The 24,067-nt window shown below is 44.8% G+C and overlaps 2 protein-coding genes across 2 annotated transcripts in view; one reads left to right on the top strand and one right to left on the bottom strand.

The window, feature by feature from the left end:
* Positions 1-17,549, bottom strand: part of rnf207b (ring finger protein 207b) — a 29,853-nt gene extending 12,304 nt beyond the window's left edge. The window contains exons 1-4 of the mRNA XM_029249884.1: positions 17,416-17,549; positions 16,568-16,710; positions 15,652-15,842; positions 13-145 (exon numbers count right to left, since the gene is read on the bottom strand). Coding sequence (XP_029105717.1) covers positions 13-145; positions 15,652-15,842 — 324 coding nt within the window. The 5' untranslated portion in view covers positions 16,568-16,710; positions 17,416-17,549. The remainder of the gene's footprint in view (positions 1-12; positions 146-15,651; positions 15,843-16,567; positions 16,711-17,415) is intronic.
* A 690-nt stretch (positions 17,550-18,239) lies between these two features.
* LOC108933481 (60S ribosomal protein L22) lies at positions 18,240-23,486 on the top strand. Its single transcript, XM_018750576.1, has 4 exons — positions 18,240-18,283; positions 18,948-19,052; positions 21,016-21,140; positions 23,283-23,486. The coding sequence occupies exons 1-4, from the start codon at positions 18,272-18,274 to the stop codon at positions 23,425-23,427; spliced, it is 387 nt and encodes a 128-aa protein (XP_018606092.1). The 5' UTR covers positions 18,240-18,271; the 3' UTR covers positions 23,428-23,486.
* Positions 23,487-24,067: the final 581 nt, after the last annotated feature.

Here is a 24,067-nt window from a genome sequence, read left to right as displayed (position 1 = left end):
ACTTTACAGTACCTGCTTCTTGCACTCCAGGTCACAGTTGGCACACTGAACGGTCTCCTCACACTCAGCTGAGTTGTCCACCAGGAACTTGAGCAGACGGTCCTCCGGAGGAAGCGCGCTGATGCCTTTCACGATCGTCTGATGTCTGCAGCACAAACAGAACACGAGGTCACTGAGAGACAACACACTGAATCCCGCCACTGGATCTGAACTGTTGACATCCACCGGTAGGGGGCAGAACATTGTTTTAGCGTCCTTGTGCATGGTATTTCAACTCTGGCTGTTACAAACCAGTGGTATGTGCTTTATGTCCAGTGATACATTAATTTGAAATAGCTTTTAACAGCTAATAACACATTTTAAAAAAAATGACACAAAAGATGTAATAAAAGTAAGACGTTCCAGAAAAACTATGGTAAAACTACAGTTCATTTACTTGTTTTTTTAAATATTTCAAATCGAACAGACTGAGGCCAGACCAAAACTGTTAACCCACACAGTCCGATAAAAAGCAGAAATTACTTTAATACTAGTACTTAAAAGTGAAGAATAAAGCAATGAAATGAAACCGAGGAAGCAGGGCGAAACCTGCAGAATGTATGTGCAACTGTGATTCATCGTTCATCACGTTCTTCTTCATTTAGTATGTCGAACCTTAACAGTCACTGAACAAACAATGCAAAATCCGAAATGGCCAAAAAAAAAAAAAATCCAAAGTAATTGCTCACTGAAGGTTCAATAACTTTAAAAAAAAGCATTTTAGATTTGTAACAAAGATTTAGTTTCTTTAATATTAGAGATTTCGCTTTTATTGCCCAGCACAATGGATGTATCAGATAAACTAATATGCGACCAATCTTGAACCATTTCATAAGGAGATTTTTCATCTGTACGTTTACTGATTCATGGCATATTTTGCTATTGCAGCAGCGTAGTTGCAGTCTGGTGCTAGACAACTGGGTGGGTAAAAATTCAAATAATTCTTGCTGTGGACTCGTGTTAACCTGTCAGCCTTCCCCAAATGGAATCCCTGCTTTAGTTTATTGTCATCTATTTATGCTTGAAGAGAATGATGCACCACTCGGTGGGGCTACTTGGGGTATTTTAAGTCTGCATTTGGCCGGGTACACTTTGTTTTGATTGTACAAGCACATTCGGCTGCACCTGTTGACCGGTTGTCTAAATTTATTGGCCGTCCCTGAAGCGATATTGTGTTTATCGGGCTTTCATAGCAACAGAGCTGTCGCGCGCCACAAATAGCGCTGCCCCAAATTCCTAGATACCGTGGATCCTCCGCTGGGACATATCAGCGACCGAAATAGCCTCAAACAGCCGTACTCCCAGCCCTTTGTGGCTGCCTTTGTTGTGCCAGTGATGCCCCCCTCCTTACCACACCCAACAGGACCAAGTGAGATGCTGATCACATGTCTCAGCTCATCTGCTTTTAGCACATAGGCTGCCTTGCCATATTATTATTATTATTATTATTATTATTATTATATGGCTTAGCGGACCCTTTTATTCAGCCACACTTTAAATGTTCCTTGTTTATACATCTCGATATTTGTTCTGAAGCAATTCGGGTCACGCGCTACTTTCAAAGGTACAACAGCAGAGCCCCTCATGGGGCTTGAAATCCCAACCCTCTGGTTGCAAGTTCACGTCCCACTTCCTGCCTCCTGCCTCACTTTCAATAGGTCACCCGCCAGCACGTGGGGCTGGATTCAAATATACCACAAACATGGAACGCCAGGACTTTGAAGATTAGTTTTTTTTTTCATTCTTATTGCTTCGCTGATGTATTTATGCACAACAACCTTCAAGCTACTGTTATGTTACCCGTTTCCATGTACAGAGACAGGCGGTAGTGTCGTGGTTAGCGCTGCTGACTTTGAACCCAAAAGGCTGCAGGTTCGAATCGGACCTCTGGCTATATTACCCATGAAGGTGGTACTTACCCTAAATTGGTCCAGTAAAAAATGACCCAGCTATGTAAATGGGTAAATAATTGCATGTTACTTCAGGAAAACAGTGACAGGTAAATTTTTACAGAGCTCAGCATTTCCAATGAAATGAGGAAGCTGGGGATGTTTTCCCTGGTTAAAAAACCAATGCCTTTCCTATCGCTTGAGTCCTTTTCCTTAGATGACCTTTTGGCATATTGATTTCTTAAACATGAAAAGAATCTCCTGAGATACAACATACGTTCATATGGGCACAAATATTTCAATTAAAAACGGTCTGCGTCTTGTATAATTTACACTCTTTAAAAACATTACCTATTTTTCCCATTTCGTAACTTGCCCTAGAATTACATGCACAGATTTACAAAAACTTTCATGCTTCACGAGCATATACATCTTGAACACATTTATCTCCACCGTTCAACTATTTCACTGTTCAGCTTCAAATTCAGCTGTTCCAGCTTCACCCAGCAGTTTCACATTATCCCCCAAACTCTGAAACCTATCACGTCACAGTCTTTGCAGTAAAGGCAAAAAATAAACATGAGATGAACGGTAGGAACAAAAAAAATGCAAATGAAATACATCTAGTCCAATTTTGTCATGCCCTATTTGTAATCCATAGCCTGCCAATAAACACAAAAGATAAAGACAAGTCTTACATGTGCTCATCTACCTCTCCCAGAAGCATGCTGGACAGGAAAAGCAGAGTCCTTGTTAATCGTCTCCGTGTCCACTCCTCCACCTCCTCCTCCTCCTCCTCCTCCTCCTCCTCACTCGAGTGTCCCGGAGCTGAGCAAGACGCGTGCTACTGCCTTAGCAGGAGGACAGGGGACGCTGGAGGTGCCATGAGAGCACGGGAGCCAGTAGTGGCTACTGTGAGACCCCCAGGATATGTGAGACAATGTGGGACAAATATAGCTTGGGGCAGACAAGGCAGGGTGGCACCTGAAAGCCAGGGGTCGCCCAACGGTGGTACTGTTTCAGCGAGGTGGGGTCCCGGGGGGATCCGACTCTATCCCTCTCCAGTAAAAAGAGACCCCTGAACTTCTCGACCCTCAGCGGACCAGATGGTGCCTTTCCATCACCTGCAGATGATGGACGATGAGACTATAATAGAGGTGAGGTCATATTATGATGACCTGAGTGTGGGGTTCATCCGGCATTGAAACTTCCTCTAGAATCTAAAGACGTTGCACTTGAGGAGGGACAGGTGTATCGGACACATCCCCTGTCTGTCCCTATAAAAGAAGAAACACAATGGCTGTCCGATCTCGCGTGCGTTCATTCGTCAGGTGTCTGTGTGACGTCCACTTTGCAGCGTGAAGTTTGCTCATGACTGCTGTCCAAGGAATAACGGCACTAAATTCCCTTATGCGAGAGAAAGTGTTGAGCAAAGCGGTCAACAGATGATCAATGGGACAATTTGTGTGTTTATTTACACAAGCAAGGTGTTAGACCCACCTTAGTCAGTACGTGTGAACTCACGTTACTCGGCTCCCATCGGCCGTTTCTCAGCCTGGTGGTATTCATGGGCACCATGTGCAGCAGTAATGTTGTTGCAGTGCCGCACACATAGGAGCAGGAGATAACCCCAAATTTGAAAAAACATAACATATATTTTGATACTGTCTGTTGTATACTTATAAATAACCAAACTAGTTGGGCCAGCTGATAGTGTAATAGTTAGCATCACTGCCTTTAGATCCAAAGGTTGTAGGTTTGAGCCCCACTTCTAGCTGTCTTACCCTTGACTAAGATACTTATGCTCAATCATTCTAGTAACAAAAATTACCCAGCTAGATGACTTGGTAAATAATTGTAACATTACAAATTGCATTTGGAGAAAAGCATCAGCCAAATGAATGAATGCAATTAAATGATGTGCATTGGCAACCAACAGTTATCTTAAAATGCTCCAGTAAAAATTACCCAGCTGTATAAATGGGTGAATAACAGTAAGTCGCTTAACATTATGAGACATTTTGGAGAAAAGCATCAGACAACTGAATAAATGTAAATGTAAATGCACCAAACAGGATTGATCTGAAATTCCCCAAACACAAAGCCAGTTGTGTATTTCTGCAAATTTACTTGGGTGGGATTTCTTAGCCTCAAATCTAAAGAGCTTATATAATGTTTAATAACTACACTTAATGAAGATCTGGGCTTTTATTTTTCATTTTCAGTAGCTGTGTTGCCTCGCTGCAGGTGACGAATGACTTAGTTCATCTTAGACCATTCTTTTCAAAACAGAAAGCAGAAATTTTAAACTAGATTAAAGTATCACACACAAAAACTCAACCTTTAGATTCTAAAACTAGATTTAATGTAATTCTGGAAAACCAGCCTGAAAAATACTTTGATTCTGATAATATATTAATTGAAATGATAAACACAATATGAAAAAGGTGTCATATATCTGAAGCCTGTACATTTGATTTTTATACTGTAAAATCATTATACATAAGGACATCTTACTTATGACACTCAGACTTCTAACAGTGCATGAAATAAACCCGCAACGTGTGAAGCCCACTGGGTGAAACCAAATCTCAAAAGATCACTGTTAATACTTTGTTACAGCAGAACAACAGGTTACAAGTTATAGTACTACTATAGTTCACTCAATAGCAAGAGCACAAATTTCTACCCAAGTAATGAAAATGATAATTACGTATCCATTTTTCTCATTGGCTTAGTGAACAGCCCTTTTTTCAACTTTGTGCCCATCTTCAGAATCATAATATAATTTACATCACCAGCAGAGTATAAGCTTGGAAAATCCTCTGCTAGAATCGTAAATACTAAAAATGCCACAATTTTTTTTTTTTTTTTTTGCAATTCACATGTGAGGGTGCAAAAAAGAAAAGGGTATAAATTAAACTCTAATATTTTCACAAGACCAGCAGGGACAATGACATCCTTGGACAATCTTGTCAAGACTGAAACATTAGCCTTTACTGAACATGATATGTGCTTTGCGCTGATGTTGGATGACACACACATATACACACACACACGCACGCACTCAGCACAGTCATTTCAACACCCTGTCTGCTCCAGTGGATCAGATCGCTGGTGCTCAATGTGGCATTTCGCATTGGCCTTGTGCAAAGTCCTCACCACTTTGGTGTTCTGTGTGTGTGTGTGAAAGTGAGACTCTCCCAGGGGGACCTCGGGCATCGCTGCCACACACACTGGTCCCCAATACAGACTAACACACAGGGGGTCACATGTTAATTGCTGCGAGTTGGAATCAATGCTGCGAGCGGGAAGGTGAGGAATACTTTGCTTATTTATTGACTGTGTGATGACACTATCAGAGGGGACCAGTCCCACAGAGGATTCCGCACAGGTTAAATGAGAGCGGGACTTAACCTGCACCTGTCATGTTCCCTCCGATTAGCCCCCTTCCACCCTGCCTGTTCATACAGCTCATGCTTGAGATCAGTTTTCCTGATTTCACTTCTTCTGGGAGGCTTCATTTTTTTTTTTAACTCTTCCTCATTTTCTCACCCTGGCCGTCATACATATACAAGGTACGTGTCATGGTCGCGTCTGAGGGAAGCGGCGGACCCAAGTGCAGAGCGGTAATCGTGGTGTCTTCGGGGAAATCCAAGAGAGGAGGTCAGAGGACAGGCAAAGGGTCTTCGAGGTGCGAACGTCGTAACAGGGAGGATCCAAAAGGCGAGGTCAGTGTACAGGCAAGAGGTCGATGATCCCAAGGAGGCAGTAGATCGGGGGAACAAGGGACGGGTTCGGGGAAGGCGTTCGGGAACAGGAAATGGCTGGAGAAGGTCGCTAACGAGGAGGCAGATCAAGGTTCTGCATCAGCTGGTTGTCCGACGCAGCCTTTTATGCTGCAGTCTGCGTTACATCCCAGGTGTTCCGTGTTGGCCCGGAGGTGTGGGCGTGGCAGTACCCCCCCCGAGGATCGGTCCCGAACACTCGAGGGCGACCAGGGGGACGGCCTCGAGGCCGAGGTGCGGGCCGATCCGGATGACTCGTGTGGAAGTCGGCAATGAGGCTTGGATCAAGGATGTCTCGTGCCGCTACCCAGCACCGTTCCTCAGGTCCGTATCCTTCCCAGTCCACCAGATACTGGAGTACCCCTCCACGACGGCGGGAATCCAGGAGCGCCCGTACCGCATACGCTGGTGCACCACCGTCAGGCAGGAGAATCGGGTCTGGAGGCGTGCTTGCGGGCTGGTGTAGGGAGGTGGCCAAGGGTTTGAGGAAGGATACGTGGAACGTCGGGTGTGTGCGTAGGTGTTGGGGCAGTTGCAGGCGATATGAGACCGGGGTAACTCTGCGGATAATCTTAAAGGGTCCTATGTAGCTTGGGCTGAGTTTCTTTGACATATATGGTCCTTGGAGACCCCGGGTTGATAGCCATACCCTCTGTCCGGGTGTAAGGGAGAGGTGCCGCCGATGTCGATCGGCTTGATGTTTGATACGGGTTTGTGATTCTTGGAGATGTCGTCTGACAGCTGCCCATACCTCGCTGCTGGTTCGGTACCAAGATTCCACAGCCGGCACATCGCTGGATCCCGGTTGCCATGGGAACAATGGCGGCTGGTACCCCAAGATGCACTGAAATGGAGAGACACCTGTAGAGGTATGGGTGAGCATATTGTGGGCGTACTCTGCCCACGGAAGGTATCGAACCCAGTGAGTTGGGTGTTCAAGACAATAGCATCTGAGGTACCGACCGATGTCTTGCTGTAGCCGTTCTACCTGCCCATTGGCTTGAGGGTGGTACCCCGAGGTCATACTTACTGTGACCCCGAGTTTTTTCCAAAAGGCCCTCCACACACGCGATGTGAACTGAGGACCCCTGTCGGACACTATGTCTTCGGGTATACCATAGAGCCGGAATACATGCTGAAACAGCAACTCTGCTGTCTCCAAGGCAGAGGGGAGCTTGGGCAAAGGAATCAAGCAACAGCCCTTGGAAAAACGATCGATCACGGTCAAGATGGTGGTCTTACCATCTGACAGTGGGAGGTCCACTAAGAAATCTAACGCTAGGTGCGTCCAGGGATGGTTGGGTACCGGCAGGGGTTCCAGGAGCCCTGCTGGACTCTGATTTGAAGCCTTGGACTGAGCACAGACTGGACATGCCCGGATGTAGTCCTGTACGTCTTCCCGGAGGGACGGCCACCAGTAGAACTGCTGGATCCTAGCCTGAGTCTTCCCAAACCCCGGGTGCCCCACCGCTGGATGGTCATGGGCCCATTGTAGGAGAGTCGTCCTCAGACCTGGTGGAACATATTGTTTTCCAGAAGGTTTACCTGGTGGTTTGGGGTCCCCTTGCTGGGCTTGGGCAAGGTCCTGGGTGAAGTCCCACTGAACGGGTGCCACAAAGCAGGACCTGGGCAGGATGTAGTCTGGTTCTGTTACCTCCTGCGTTTCGTCATGCAGCCGGGAAAGGGCGTCCGCCTTGATGTTCTTTGGACCTGGTCTGTAAGTGACAGTAAAGTTGAACCGAGAAAAGAACAGCGCCCACCTGGCCTGACGCGTGTTGAGGCGCCGGGCTGTCTGCAGATATTGTAAATTCTTATGATCAGTGAGTACCAAAAAAGGGTGTTGTGCCCCTTCCAGCCAATGTCTCCACTCTTCTAGGGCTAAGTTAATTGCTAGGAGCTCTCTATTCCCTATGTTGTAGTTTTGTTCGGCCTCAGACAGTTTCCTGGTAAAAAATGCACAAGGGTATAATTTCACGGGCTTACCTTGCCTCTGAGAAAGGACAGCGCCTACCCCTGACTCAGAGGCGTCAACCTCCACCACGAATGGCAACTCAGGGTCGGGTTGATGCAGAATGGGGGCTGTAGAGAACTTGAGTTTGAGGTTCTCGAAGGCTCGTTGGGCTTCTGGGTTCCACGGGAGACGAGGGGTTTTACTCGCTGTAAGCGCTGTCAATGGTGCGACGATCATGCTGAAGTTCCTGATGAACCGGCGGTAAAAATTGGAGAACCCCAAAAATCGCTGGAGAGCCTTAGTGGTGGTTGGGCGAGGCCATTGCTGGATGGTCTGGACCTTACCTGGATCCATATCAATGCTGTCTCGGGTAAGTATGAACTCCAAGAAGGAGACCTTCTGCTTGTGGAATTCACATTTCTCCAACTTCACATATAATCTGTTTTGCAACAGCCTCTGGAGCACCTGTCGGACAGTCAGTACATGCCTGGCCAACGTATCAGAATAAATCAGGATATCGTCAAGATATACCAGGACGCCCTTGTGGATCATGTCCCCGAGCACATGATTTACAAACGCCTGGAATACACTAGGTGCATTCGCAAGACCAAAAGGCATAACCAGGTATTCGTAATGACCCAGGGTGGTACTGAAAGCAGTCTTCCATTCGTCACCCTGCCGGATACGGACTAGATTGTACGCACTTCTCAGGTCTAGCTTCGTGAACCATTGCGCCTGCTGAATGTTCTCAAGGGCAGCTGTGATCAAAGGCAGAGGATGTGGATATTTCACACAAATATTATTCAACCCCCAATAGTCAATACAGGGGCGTAACCCCCCATCTTTTTTCTCCATGAAAAAAAACCCGGCAGACGCGGGGGACTTGGATGGTCGTATAATTCCTGTCTCTAAGGCTTCGGTGATATAAGTCTGGAGTGCTGATTGTTCGGGTCTGGACAATGGGTAAATGCGACTACGCGGAGGCGTGGTACCCGGCAAGAGATCAATTGCACAGTCCCACGGGCGATGCGGTGGGAGCTCGGATGCGTGTCTTTTGCTAAAAACCTCCGCAAGATCCTGATACTCGGGAGGAACTGGCACCTGCAGTGCCGATTCTGAGCCTTCTATAGACGTAGCTCGACAGGGTAGCTTTAAGCAGGTTCTCTCACATTGGGGTCCCCAAGCCACCAACTCCCCAGTACTCCACTGAAAAACCAGGTCATGCTTGGAGAGCCAAGGGAACCCGAGAATCAGGGGCAACTCCGGAGACAAAATCAAATAAAAACTCAACATCTCCTGGTGACATACACCTACTCTCACAGTGACAGGGGCTGTCTGGTGGTCCACAAAACCCTTCCCGGGGGGCTGGCCATCTAGGGCGGTCACTTTAAGATGCCCCCCAATGGGTTTGGAAGGGATACTATGAGACCGAGCAAACCCAATGTCCATGAAGCACCCTGCTGCTCCCGAATCCACCATTGCTTGCGTCTGTACCTGTCCTGCTTCCCAGGATAACATTACGGGTACAGCGAGGCGATTACAACAGAGGGTGCCACTCACCTTGGCCTCAGGGCGGACAGGGCACTGGAGACGGAAGTGACTAGGGTCACCACAGTAAAGACAGAGGCGTTTTCGTAGTCTTCGTTGTCGTTCGGTGAGGGGCAGGCGCCCCAGCCCCAGCTGCATCGGCTTTGCTTCCTCCTGTTCGGGACCGCATCTTTCTGGGGCCGGTTCTGAGGCTGGTCCCTGGGTTCTGATCTGGTTATCTAAGGTAGCAGCGGTTTCTATGAACCGATCAAGGGTCCATCTTTCTCCTCGGAACACCATTTCACCGTGGATGCGTGGGTTTAGACCACGGTGAAAACTAGCCAACAAGGCTCTCTCTCCCCAATCGCTGCATTCGGCGAGAACACGAAATTCTATGGCGTAATCTGCCACGGGTCAGTCACCTTGCTGTAGATTCATGAGTCTTTCACTCAGCTGTTCCTCCGGGTGAGCCAGTCCGAAAATGGCGAGGAACCGGCTCTTGAACTGCGCATAAGTGCTGGGGAAGCCATTTGTCCAGACTGCTGTCGCCCACTCAAGTGCTCTGCCCGTGAGCAGAGAGAGGACGTAGGTGATTCGGCTCTGTTCTGTGCTGTAAACTAGGGGCATACTGGAAAAAACGAGCTCACATTGAAACAAGAAGCCTTCACATTGTGCTGGGGTCCCGTCAAAGCGGGTCGGGGGAGACAAGTGGAAACCGCGTGATGGAGAAGGAGTTGCGTTCGACGAGTCAGGCGCTGCAGGACCGGCTGTGTGTTTCTCAATGGGCTGTGTGGGCGCACGCGACGTATTCAGCACACTTACCACCTGCTTGTAAGAGGCGATGAGGTTGTGGAGCGTCTGTTCCATACTGGCCAAGCGTGCTTCACGCGAGTCCAACTCCGCCTGGAGATAGTTCAGCTCCGCTGGATCCGTATACGTGGCGGAACCTTCTGTCATGGTCGCGTCTGAGGGAAGCGGCGGACCCAAGTGCAGAGTGGTAATCGTGGTGTCTTCGGGGAAATCCAAGAGAGGAGGTCAGAGGACGAGCAAAGGGTCTTCGAGGTGCGAACGTCGTAACAGGGAGGATCCAAAAGGCGAGGTCAGTGTACAGGCAAGAGGTCGATGATCCGAAGGAGGCAGTAGATCGGGGGAACAAGGGACGGGTTCGGGGAAGGCGTTCGGGAACAGGAAATGGCTGGAGAAGGTCGCTAACGAGGAGGCAGATCAAGGTTCCGCATCAGCTGGTTGTCCGACGCAGCCTTTTATACTGCAGTCTGCGTTGCGTCCCAGGTGTTCCGTGTTGGCCCGGAGGTGTGGGCGTGGCAGTATGATCAAAAGGTATGGAGACTTATTTGCAGGCGTGGTGTACATTTTATGCTCTCTCCACATCCCTCCTGATATGCGCCCTGCTACTTTCAGGAACAACATTGCAGGTCTTCGCCGGTGATGCGATCAAGTTCTGCCTCCACGTTACTTAAAAAGACAACAAATCCTCCTCCTTTCAGTTCATTTTGATTTATGGGAACAAAAAAAATCGTATGGTTTCTGCATTAAAATCCCATTATAGCCACACACACATCATCTGAAACCACTAGTCCCAAGCAGGGTTTCAAGCAAGCCAGAGCCTAACCTGGCAACACAGGGTACAGGATGCCAGTCCATCACAAAGCACCCTAAGTGGGACTTGAACCCCAGACCCACCAGAGAGAAGGACCCGGTCAAGCCTGCAACCCATACACCCACTTTCTGAACCGCTTGTCCCATACGGGGGTCGCGGGGAGCCAGAGCCTAGCCCGGCAACTCAGGGCGTAAGGCTGGAGTGGGAAGGGACATACCCAGAACGGGACGCCAGGCTATCGCAAGGCACCCCATGCAGGACTCAAACCCCAGACCCCCCAGAGAAGAGGACCCAGTCCAACCCACAATGCCACAGCACCACCGTGCCCCCATGCCCCCCACCTGCTACCCCACCCGCTACCCCCCCTACTTAAAAATATTCAATTCAATTTATTTTTATAGAGCGCTCTTCTCGTGCAGTGACAGAGGGCTTTAACACAGGCATAAGGCAAGAAAAACAAATACATCAGATAAAGAAACAAAGAAGACAGCTGACTACTGACTATCATAACACTTTTATAGAGCTATATGTTTCCTACTGGTTATGGAGGAAAGGAACAAAAACTCCCAACCAAAAATCAAAGGAGAAAAACACCTCTGGGGGTCCAAGTGCCAGTGGCTGCCCACCCCTCCTGGGAATTCTAGATTACATAAGAATTCTACGCCAGTATACAAGTAATAATGATATTTGAGGATGGTATCTTGAATTCCCAGCTCAGCATGGTACGTCAATGAATTAAAAATCTATGTGAAATGTAAAGAAGGAGAAGAACTTTTGATCACACCTCATGCATATATAGATCTGCCCAGACTCAGGTGTCAATAGCAAACGCCAATTTGGACAAAAATGCAGGGCGTCCACACCCCTGATACGCACCATCCACAGCCCTGCCTTCTTTTCAGCTCTACTACGATCCATCCCAGAATACTACAAGATGGACTATAACACTCGCTCACTATCCTTAACCGCTTGTCTAAATCAGGGTCGCAGGGGTCCACTGCCTATCCCAGAAGCACAGGGCACAGGGCTACGTAGGCGTACGAGAAAGGACGGCCGCACTACACCAGTTCTTAGGTCAGTTTTAAGGCTTTGAAAGGTTTTGTCCACAGCTATTTAAAGGAATTTATTAGCCAGAAATGCTAGATGCAAAAATCAATTCCCAAGTAGGAGAGACACACCCACCCACCAGCTGAAGCCACTTGTCCCAAGCAGGAGCCTAACCCAGCAACAGAGCGCATAAGGCTGGAGGGGGAAGGGACACACCCAGGACAGGACACCAGTCCATCACACAGCACCCCAGGCAGGACTTGAACCCCACACCCACCAGGCTCTGGTCAAGCCCACTGTGCCACTGCGCTACTGCATCCCGCAAGTAAAAGCTCTCCTACTTAAAAACATAATCAAGTGTAAGTACTCACCCAAAAACCCACCTGAGAAAAAGTGAAAAAGAATCAGGTTAAAAAAAAAACTCAATAATCAAGCTTCTTTGAGATGAGATGTACTTCTATGAGATGTACGTTGTTTCGGAGAAGAGTGTCTGATAAACGAATAGCTGTAGATGTAATGTAATGTAATTCTTTGGTCCACATTAAGGGCATTTCTGAACCACTCACAATGTTGACAGCTTCGCTACAATTTTAACTCAGCGAAAATGCATTTATAAATCTTTCCGGTAAATTACATTGGCTGTTTAATAGTGAAGGGGGTGCAGTGGCGCAGTGGGTTGGACCGCAGTCCTGCTCTCCGGTGGGTCTGGGGTTCAAGTCCCGCTTGGGGTGCCTTGCGGCGGACTGGCGTCCCGTCCTGGGTGTGTCCCCTCCCCCTCCGGCCTTACGCCCTGTGTTGCCGGGTAGGCTCCGGTTCCCCGTGACCCCGTAAGGGACAAGCGGTTCTGAAAATGTGTGTGTGTGTTTAATAGTGAAAAAGTCAGGGCAATAAATCACTTGGTATAATGACTGATCAAAATCAGGGTGGTGCTGATCGGACTGTTTTCAGGCTAGGAAGAGGGATTCAAACTTCTCTCCTCTGACTGAAAGCTAACAGCCCTAACCAGTGTGCCCTAGTGTACCAAAAATAAACAACCACACAATTCAGTTCCCATTTAGAGGAGCCTTTATCCAAAGTCATTTACAGCTCTTTACCTTTTCATACAGCACCCTGAGATTCAGGGTAAAGTCAGTGCTCAAAGGCAACAAAATGGTAGCAGGAAATAGATTTGAACCAACAACCTTTAAGCTGAAAGCCATTATTTTTAACTATTACACTACTGACTGCCCCATAATATGAAAACCAAATGCAAGATAACACAAAATGACACAGGAGATAACCCCAAATTTTCAAATGAAAAGGCCAGTCACAGCATTGCTATGTTTGGAGTCATTTTTACAATATGGAAATAGACAATTCAGCAAAGTGGAAGAAAACTAACCTCCAAAAAATACTTCTGCATGCTTCCATTAGCATAATAATGAATTAAATAGGGGGTGCAGTGGGTTCGGCTGGGTCCTGATCTCTGGTGGGTCTGGGTCCCGCTTGGGGTGCCTTGTGGCAGACTGGCATCCTGTCCTGGGTGTGTCCCCTCCCCCTATGCCCTGTGTTGCCAGGTTAGGGTCCAGTTTGCCACGACCCCACTTGGGACAAGCGGTTCCAGACAATGGGTGTGTGTGTGTGCAATTAACATAATAAACTTTGTTAAGAATTTATGTTAAAAGTTTCTTGGATGTTTGTGTGAACCGCGGTGAAATAAACCTGAATCTTATCACACTCACAGAATAAATGAGTTAAAATGCCCGGAGGCACTTTGCACTTAATGCACAACTGAGATTTCCTTGGGAACATTCTATGAACGTACACTATTATTTTCGCTTTCATTTCTAAATCTGTTTTCTTTGCCTTTTTTTTTTTTATCTGCACCATCAGAATGCTCACATTTTCGCAGCTATTCTAAAAAAAGTAACTTGAACGGAATCATAAGCAAAATGTTCCATACATAAAATGACGCTTGAATAAAAAATAAAATAAAATCACTAACAGACACACCGACTGAGTCAATAAAAAATATGGTGCCTTGCACTAACCAATGGCCAACCGATGGCCAACTTGTACTACCAGTACAAGTAAAGGAGTAATAACTCATTCCTACCACCTCTCCTTATTAGTATGGACAAGCCTGTGTGCTTTCTTTATCACAGGACGTAAACATTCTTGCAATACCTTGAATAAACAGCAGTTACGCCTTCAGTTGTAACCACAAAAGTTTGCAACAATCCACCGGTGTGTTTGGGACGCAACTTCAGCCAAAGAGTCCAAATCTATACATGTCTTTTGACCATCCGTAAGAAATCCTGATTAAAGCTGTAGGTGCTACTGTGCATAATTTATATGTTGTAAATGTATTTATCTGTTCTTCCATTCAAAGCTCCCGGAGGCTAGTTGGGAAGGGTGAAACACAACAGTGAACGAAGCAGAAAATGACACGTGCCTCACTGTAGTCACACTGTCACTTTCACTGCTGACAACCGATAACAGGTGATACTGAAACCAGGAAAACCTCACTGTGCGAGGCAAAAAGTGCTACAGAGGCCAGTACTGTATTTATAATCTGGGAACTACTAAAATAAGGCGTGTGATTAAAACAAAAAAATGTGGGTGGGTCTTGGAAGAAAGAGGTGGAGCCATAACTGACAGACTAATATATTGAGGTATATGGCCTTTCATAAAAGTTGATTTCCTGTAAAATTAACTCATATGAAACACGCTTGGGAACAATACACATAAAGCTGAGGATAACGATTAATGACTATTTCCACAACAAGGTACAGGTTGGGTTTAGTGTCACACCATCATACTCACACGATAAGAGATATGGGAATGAGTTTTAAAAGACCTGATACCCCTTCTTTTACCTTGAAATATTCAAAATATTCAGAATATATATCATGCATGTTTTCTGCATAAAAAAGGGGGTGCAGTGGTGCAGTGGGTTTGACTGTGCCCTGCTCTCCGGTGGGTCTGGGGTTCAAGTCCCTCTTGGGGTGCCTTGTGATGGACTGGCGTCCCATCCTGGGTGTGTCCCCTCCCCCTCCAACCTTGTGCCCCGTGTTGCTGGGTTAGGATTTGGCTTGCTGCGACCCTGTACGGGACAAGCAGTTTCAGATGGTATGTGTGTATGTTTTCTGCATTTGGCAAATCTGTTTTATAATCCATAATAAACTTTTTATTATTATTACAATAATATTTAATAACACACCATCCGAGCACCAACAGTGACGCAAAGTAACGCTCGCTCAAAATACAACAAAAATATTACTTTAAAGAGCCAAAAACATCGCCATAATATTTTATCATCTTTGTGGCTATTTTATTATTATTTTTCCCCTGCAGCCACTTTGCGTCTTTAACACCCTGCAAAAAAAATTAAAAAAAAAAAATGAACTCTTCTTACAAATATCTCTTCCTCGAAAAATCTCATTCAACGATGATAAATCATAGGTAGGGCGTAGATCACAAAAGGGCAACAAATGACTCCATTCAAACAGTGAGTTTGACATAATAAAAAAATAGTGAACAAAACTTCTTCAACATTTATTATTATTATTATTACCATTTCGCATTTGCCACTGTTAGGCTAAAGAACTGCGCCATCTGCTGAGATAAACTTTCCCGGAAAACTTTAAAAAGGATGATGTCACAAGTCACATCCGTCATCAACACATCTTACCAACATACAACAGCACCACGTTGCAAAACACCCCACTTTCAGCTGCTGCTTAATTTCTCACAAACGGACCACTGCAAAACAGCTGTATGCCAGCAGCTGGAGTAAAGAGAGATTCTCACCCGCAGAGAGGGCAGGTCAGACGGCTGTCCACAGCTCTCCCCCGCAGACAGCTCGCACAGAACGTGTGGTAACAGTCCAGTAGACACGGCTGCTCATACTGCTCTTGGCACAGGTGGCACACCAGCGGGTGGCAATTGGCGCTGTCCGGGTCGTACAAGTTATCCAAAGGCGAGAAGATCCCTCCGGACATCTGAAAACACAAGAGGTAGTTTTTCAGACCACTGGAGGAAAATAATAATCAATACGTTCATTAACATCCACAAAATTTGTCAGCAGAGGCCTGAAGCTAGAAGAACGGAGGGATCTCACAGCTCACACACCCTGAAGTTCAACTAGAGGGCAGATTTTCCATAATTATTCTGATACGACACATGCAAACATATAGTACATACACATATAGGCTATACATATACAGTATATACATATACACACATATATGTGTATACAGTATAAATGTATATATATCTATGTATGCATGCACTGTGGATGCCATATACTGTATATATGTATGTCCAGTCATCATATGTACATGTATATACGGTGTACACAATTACACACGCAGCAATTTCGAAAGATCCTTCATTTCCGAAAACTGTCAAAACTATGCTTTTCTGAGGTATTTCTCAGAAAAAATACTGCATTTCTTTCTGGAAGTTTCTGGGCTTATCAGATGTTTACTTGAAGTTATGCATGACCAGATATTTTATATCTCATCCATATGTCATTTTTGAAAAGTGGAACGTAGAAGGAAATTGTCACTGACACACTTAACCTGCACCAAAGGCATTTCAAGGACTGTGTTTGTTGCCGTTAACAGTGACTTGGCTGGCAAGAGCGGCTGTGCCGAAGGTCCCAAATTTTCCAGGGCGATGTTTTAGTAAAGCACACGCACAGTAGGCATTGCGGATCCCTTACCTTGTCGGTGTCCTATCTGCCACCGCAGGCTGGAATGACAGCAATGCTGAAGCTCTTCGAGGCTAGTCCCAAGTCATGAGGCCGCTGACGTCAAGCACCTGACACCCCTCGAACCCAGAGCGGAAGCTCCACGGAGGTGGTGCCTGTGGTGGGAAAAAAAGCAGTCACCAGTGACAAAAGACAGAGCAGATACTCCCTCTTTGTCGGCACAGGATCAGAAATACACTCCGGCTCCGATCCCCCGCGTTCTCCCCACCGGGACGTGACATTGGAGTCTCCTGTCCTCTGGAGCCTCAAAAAGAACAGACTGACAGGAGCGCGTGCTGCCTTTTGCGCTGCCGGTAAAGCTGGGCGGCTCAAAGGATGTGCTTCGTGCAGAAAGGCTCCTCACAAGTTGCGCGACTGAGACTCGAAAGTTAACATATTTTAAAGACATTTAACATATTTTGGTTGAATGTGTTCACACAGGTAAAAAGGTGCATTGTCAACATGCCCTCATACCAATGCAGTTTTTACTGTTACTATATTTAGAACAACCTTCACCTTACCTGACACCCTTGTTTACAGCAACTTACATTAGATAATCAAGTTTACAGTGATTTATTCAGTTATACAGAAGGATATTCTTTCTGTAGCGGGGGAAGGAACCTTGACCAGGAGTACTACAGCAACAGTGGGATTAGAACTAATAACCTTCCGGCTTAAACACGATGCTAGTCGAGCTGTGGACTCACTTGCGCCACTTTATCGGCAAAACAATGTCAGTGTTGATCTGAGTTTTACCTAAACCAATATTATCCCCTCCCCCCACACACACAACAACGATTTCTTCTTAAATCATTAGTTACCTGGAAAGAAGATAGGTGATTTAGATAGGAATTAGCAAAATGAAAAATGCCAGGAATTCAGGATGAAATGGTGACATGAGTTTTTGAATGTCCCAGAAGTCCTTCACCAAATCATTGCTTAAAATATCAAATAAAAAGGAAAGACGGACACGAAAAACGAAACAGAGAACAAAGCTCCGAACATTTTCAAATTGTAAATAGAACAAATAAAAAAAATCTTACTTAAACTAAAACCTTAAAAAGTGCATAACAGATGTCAGAGGACCCTACCTCATATCTAACATCAGAAAAACCATAGGACATTAAATCCCTTAAAGAGGCTTAAAATACCAGCAAAATACTGTATAAATCATGTGTATAAAAGAAATTCCCAAAAGAACCTGAAACTAAAACATATTCAGATTGTAAAATAATTTAAATCTAATCAAAATCATTAACTGAACACTTTATTGAAGCAAAAACTGCCCAATGCAGCATACAAAAACATTTCAATTGACTCATCATGCATACAGCAGGGTAAACAAGCAGGGTAATTCAGAGTGAAGTCCCTCTGCTTAGTGGTTCTACAATAGCAGGGGGTGGAGCTTGAACCTGCAACCTTCAAGTTCCAAGGACCCGTCTTTAAATACTATGTGTTATTGTACAGCGGCCTGTCTTTTAAACTGACATCGTGACTTGCGCATATTTTGACACGCTTATACAAAATGTTACCTCTACGCTAGATAATTTACGTCCCTATATTTATAACCGACTTCCGATTCTTTGATGGGGTCGATGAGCTCGGGGATCGATTAACCAGCCTCATGACAAAGCGCATGCGCAGAGTCTGCTCTTCCTTTCTGCGAGACTGTTCGTCATGGCTCCGATGGTTAGTACGGTCGTGTCCCAAAATAAGTGCTCTATTTCGGTATGATTTAGTGCTCGGGACATGCTGTGCGCCGCCTGTGCTTAATTATTAAACAACAGAGCACAGCAGTCTGGTGACCAAGTGGTGTTTTATGCCATCCAAACATAGTTATTTTTGCTTTGTGAAGTGTAGCTTTTCAGGCGGCCTGCTTGCTTCTTCATCATGACATGAACCACGTTGTGCATCCCCAGCAGTGTATTTTCCCCAGATTCACTACCTTTTTTTACCTCCATTTATAGCCTCTTCCACGTTTTAATTCACACATAGACTGCACCACAGTCTTCTTAATGCTTTCCAGAAAAGGTAACCCCTAATACATGTAACATGGGTAGTGTCCCTATGATACTGTGCTGAGCTCACTCTGTGACTGTGATACAGTTATGTGCCTTATTTAGGTGAACATGGCGACACCTCTGGCTTCACCATTAAACACTGCGCACCAGTTATACTGAAGCGTAACCTTTTTTTTTCTCAAGAATTTTACAAAGACATTTTGTTTGTTACGAATGTCAAATCCTTGTGCGTCCCACCGTGTTCGTGGGCACTTTTTGGGCAGCGGTTCGCTTGTGTACTTGGAGCTGTCGCACGTATTAACATTGGACAAATTATTTTATCCACACTCTAGAAAAAGCAGAGCGTCAAGGGTGGCAAGAAGAAAAAGCAGGTCCTTAAATTCACCCTGGACTGCACTCACCCTGTGGAAGATGGCATCATGGATGCTGCCAATTTTGTAAGTGTCCGCATCACTTGCTGATCATACGTACGCATAAATTACATGGTTAAGGTCGGCACGGCAGCGCGGTGGACGATGGGACACGGTCTGGATCCCCCCCCAGTGTGTGTGGAGTTCACATGTTTTCCCTGTGTTTGTGTGAGTTTTAGGTGAACTGGTGACCCTAAATTACCCTTTATTATGGCTTTTATATGCCCTTTAAATTGCCCTGTACGAGTAAATGAGTATGTGTCATTTTCCTCCAGTGGACTGGGATCCCATCCAGGGTGTACCCTGCCTCACACCCTCGGCTTCTGGTATTGGCCCTGGACAAGTGGTTGTTGATGACAGTTGGATATATGTTCTGTATTTAGGCCACATTGACCCTTAAGCCATTTTGGTTTATGGCTGTGTACCTACCTAAAAATTTTTGCCTGGATACACAGCTATCTGCAACTTTTTTTAAAAACCTTTTTATTTGTTCAGCAAACCGTTTTGTAAAAAAAAAAAAAAAAACTTCAGTAAATGTTTTCAAGTAATCTTCATATTGCTTACATACATTTAACATGTCAGCGCTTTACTCGAGGCTGTGAAAAACAGTTAATTTTCTTTAAAAACACCTTTAGTTGAAGCTTTTTTTAGGCACCAAGAGAGTCACTTTGTATCCTCAAGATGCCTGTTTTTTATATGCTGTCAGAAGATTGTTCTGTGTCAGCAGCCAATAGGTTTAGATGATGAATGAACTTCCCATGTGTGCGGTAATCTTCTGTAACCAAGCGACTGCAGGAATGTGGGGTGTCCCTCCCCATTTGAGGGATGTATCAGAACATCATCTGATAGCCCCACCTCTACTTTTAACTGGGTGACTCCTGCTAGGTGATGCCTTGTGGGCTCCAGAGGTCCAGAGTTCTCTTACAGACTGTGTTTTTTTTTTTTAATTATTTTTTTAAATACTTCACTCTGAGCACATCCACAGCTTCTTTTGTCTCTCCCAGTGATCGCTGTTCAGTCTGTCACACTTAAAAAACGACAAGAAGGCAAGGAGAGCATGTGTGTCCCATACTACTGGTGATGTATGTGCACCAGCACCTTCACCACCGCCCTCCCACTCTAATTTCTCGCTTGCTTTGAAAGGTCATTGCTGGAGCTGCTGACACTGACAGTAACCGATATTTTCACAACCTGAGCTCTCACGCACAGATTTTGGGCATGATCACACCGGTTGTCTTGTTGGATGCTTCCCTCAGGCCTCAGAGGGGCAGCTGGTTGCGAAACAGCTTCAGTTATGCCTTTTTCTCCATCTTCCCAGTTCACACACATCCAGCTCTCCATTATCCCTTCGACTCCAGTCATTGGTCTCTCCATCATACTGTCTGATTTGTTATTGTCAACTCTAAATAGCCTGTAGTGTGTGTGTACTGTGTGATTGTGTGGTTAACATGTGGTGGATTATAGAGTGTGGACCCTGCCTCACACTCTTGACCTGCAGAATAGGCTGCAGTAGTCTTGCTTCATGCTTGTCAGTGCCAGTCCATTAATATTATCAAAAGCAACAAGAAATGATTGTTAAAGCTTGTTTAAGGTCTTGGTAGGAGTGGCTATAGATGATGGTGATGAACGACCTCTTCACACACGCTGTAATCTTTGGCTAGGCTACTGCAGATAGAAAGGCCAAGAAAGAAAAGACAGTCATGCAGAGTTTTCACTGAAGACCCAAGACCTTTGAGAGAGAGAGAGAGAGAGAAGTCAGTAGACATGACAGTTTACTATATTATAAACCGTTTCACTCTGTGCCTGTGGAAACGTGCCAAGGGCAGGAGATACAAAGCTGGTTAATAAGGCATCTGATTAGTTGAAGCGTAAAGGATTTGACCCTCTGCTGTGAATACTGAGTATTTGAACTGATAAAATTCTGGTCTCCACCCTGAACCACTTTTGAAGCTGGCAGTATGTGACTGGGTTCATGCTGTACCTTCCACAGGAGCAGTTCCTCCAGGAACGCATCAAGGTGAATGGCAAGGCCGGGAACCTGGGCGGCGGCGCGGTGACCATCGAGAGAAGCAAGAGCAAGATCACAGTGACTTCCGAGGTGCCCTTCTCCAAGAGGTACTGTGTCCTCCTCTGGTGTGTCATGGGGGTTTGACTTGTTAAGTGGGACAGCAGGTGGTGCAGTAGTTAAGGCTGCTGCCTTCCAATCTAAGGTTCCTGGTTAAAATCCCACCTCCTGCTGTAGTAGCCTCCTTCAAGGTAATATTAACACTCCGAGTCACTTTGGAGAAAGGCCCCAGCTAAAAAAAGAAGGAATGAAAAGGCACCATTTGGCAGTTAACAGATGTTTAATACTGGTTTTAAAAAAAAAAAAAAATTTCAGACATTTTTGTGCATAAACACTATTCTAAGCTGCGTGAACATGCCTCTCAGTAGTCTCTGGTAAACGTTTAAAATCCAAAATGTCTCCTGCAGCCCAAGATGAATTAAGAGCCTGTGCTTATTAAAGATTTTTGGATCGATTCACCATTTGTATTTGTTAAATTGGAAGAATTGGACTGTTGCCATGAAATTACTTAAATGAAAGTGCTTGCTAGGTGCTAGTGATGACACATTTATTATGTGCCCGTAATATTAATGTTAAAAGAGCATCTGAGTGTTGTACATGATTATTTTTCTTATGCCTGCTTGCAAGTTTGAAAAGCAAAAAAAGCAGCATAAGCTTTTTGACATTGCTGTGTTTTAAAGGTCAGTTTACAGTGTGTAATCTATTATCCTAATAATTTAAGATACTGAATTGAACAAGCAGCTACATGTGACTGTTACTAGTTACATTTACTGTGCTTTAATTACTAATGTTACTTGTTACAGTAATTTTATATTATAGGTTTTAGTTGTGTCTGTTGATCCATAGCGAAAATCAGTAAAATCACTCCAATTTCAAATCTTCTTTATTGTAAAATGGAAGCATAGAGACCCGGTACTGTACTCGCATTTTTTGCGCCACAGGCATTGCATTTGAATATCAGTTAGGTGTATTGATCTGTGCTCCACCAGTGGCATTCAGAGTTTTGTTTGTGGTTTGGCCTTCTATTCATTTCTCAAATCAGAGGTTCTTGTTAACTGTCATGTCGACTCCTAGAAAAGTGCAAAAAGATGGTGGTTTGTTAGAGCGTGTCGTTCATGTGTCTGAATGCATTGCTAGTCACAGTCATCTGCCTGCCTGCTGCTCGTTTTTTTGCAATGAACTTTTCTTGTGTGAGTAAATATAAGATTTCCATCCTTCCCTTTCAGAAGAAGTGGAAAATGTTTGTGTCTGTTTATTGATGGGAATGAAACGGTTGGGTGTACATCTTTTGGACAGCGGTAGCACAGTGGTTGGGACTGTTGGTTTACGATCTCAGCAAAAAAAAAAAAAAAAAATATGTAGAACCACAACTGCAGTTCTGAAGGCAATCCTTTCATGAGATAAGGTAATTAACTCAAACTGAGTGTAAAAACTAAAATATACTGCAATTCATAGTAAGTGCTTGAAAGTCTGTACTTACTGTTAATTGTAACAGACTACTAACTGTACTGATGTTGTGGAAAATGTGAGACATTTACATGCTGAATGAATTCTGCCTAGTAAGATGTTTGTACTGCTATTGAGTGGGTGTGCGTATATATGAGTGAAAATGGAGTATTTGCTTCTAGGACAGGGTGCATGTTTCCACTATGTGTTGTATTTGTAAAATTGCTGTAATGTCTGGGACATATGAGTAATAGTCACTGTGTTACCCAACTTTACCATCACCATAAGGCTTGGGATTTTCCATTGCAATTTACATTCCTCTTTAATTTTTCATTCAACTTGCATAATTTCACCTTACAACACAAATGTTGTATGTTAGCTGCAAATTGCCAGCATTACCCCATTTGCCATAATTATAGTATCGTTATCCTTCATATTTATAACATATGTTATAGTGTGTTATTCCAGGTAATCCCTGAATCTTTCAGCTCTTTGAATTTTAAGAACTACATCTGTCAATTTAGAATTTTTTTTATTAAAAATGCAGCACTTTGCATTATTTTTGTTGTACAGTAGAGCTCTATTGTTTACATTTTAAGTTTAATAAACCATTTTTCTCATTACTGGGGATCAACCTCTAATTATAGTATGTGCAGTTTTACATCTTTAGCAAATGCATTGTTTTTATTAAATTTTTTTTGAATAAGTCTTTTTCTGTGTTGACCGGACACACGTCTGGTCTACAGGTACCTGAAATACCTGACGAAGAAGTATCTGAAGAAGAACAACCTGAGAGACTGGTTGCGCGTGGTGGCCAACACCAAGGAGAGCTATGAACTGCGCTACTTCCAGATCAACCAGGATGAGGAGGAGGAGGAGGATGAAGACTAAACTGTGTCTGCCTCCGTTTTGTACATTCAATAAAATCTGACCATACATAACTAATCAGATTTTTGCTTTCTCAGCATAGTCATTCTGTCTTGGAACTCTTGGGTATTATATGTAAATGAAATCAGTTTCAAAAACTTACAGCACCCTGTCTATAGAGATGTAGTTTTAGCATATGCGTATACATCCTTTTATTTCTTATCCAACAGTGAAAAACCACTACAAAGGCTTATGGCAATACCTGTGAAAAGTATTGACCTCTTTGTACTTTTTTTCGAGTTTTACAACATTGAATCACAATTGGATTTAATTGGGCTTTTTTGACAATGATCAACAATCAAAATTCTCTTTAATATCAAAAGCAAAAATGCTTCTAAAGTCCAATTTTCAGTGAATTGTAGATATAAAACACAAAAGAATAGTGCACTGTTATTCCATTCTTGGCGGTGGTGCAGTGGGTTGGACCACAGTCCTGCTCTCTGGTGGGTCTGGGGTTCGAGTCCCGCTTGGGGTGCCTTGAGATGGACTGGCGTCCTGTCCTGGGTGTGTCCCCTCCCCCTCCGACCTTACGCCCTGTGTTGCCGGGTAGGCTCCGGTTCCCTGTGACCCTGTATGGGACAAGCGGTTCTGAAAGTGTGTGTGT

This window comes from Scleropages formosus, chromosome 2 (genome assembly GCF_900964775.1).
Source record: "Scleropages formosus chromosome 2, fSclFor1.1, whole genome shotgun sequence".
In the NCBI taxonomy this organism is placed as follows: Eukaryota; Metazoa; Chordata; class Actinopteri; order Osteoglossiformes; family Osteoglossidae; genus Scleropages; species Scleropages formosus.
The sequence above is the reverse complement of the archived record's forward strand: the minus strand, read 5'-3'. Positions and strand labels throughout refer to the sequence as shown.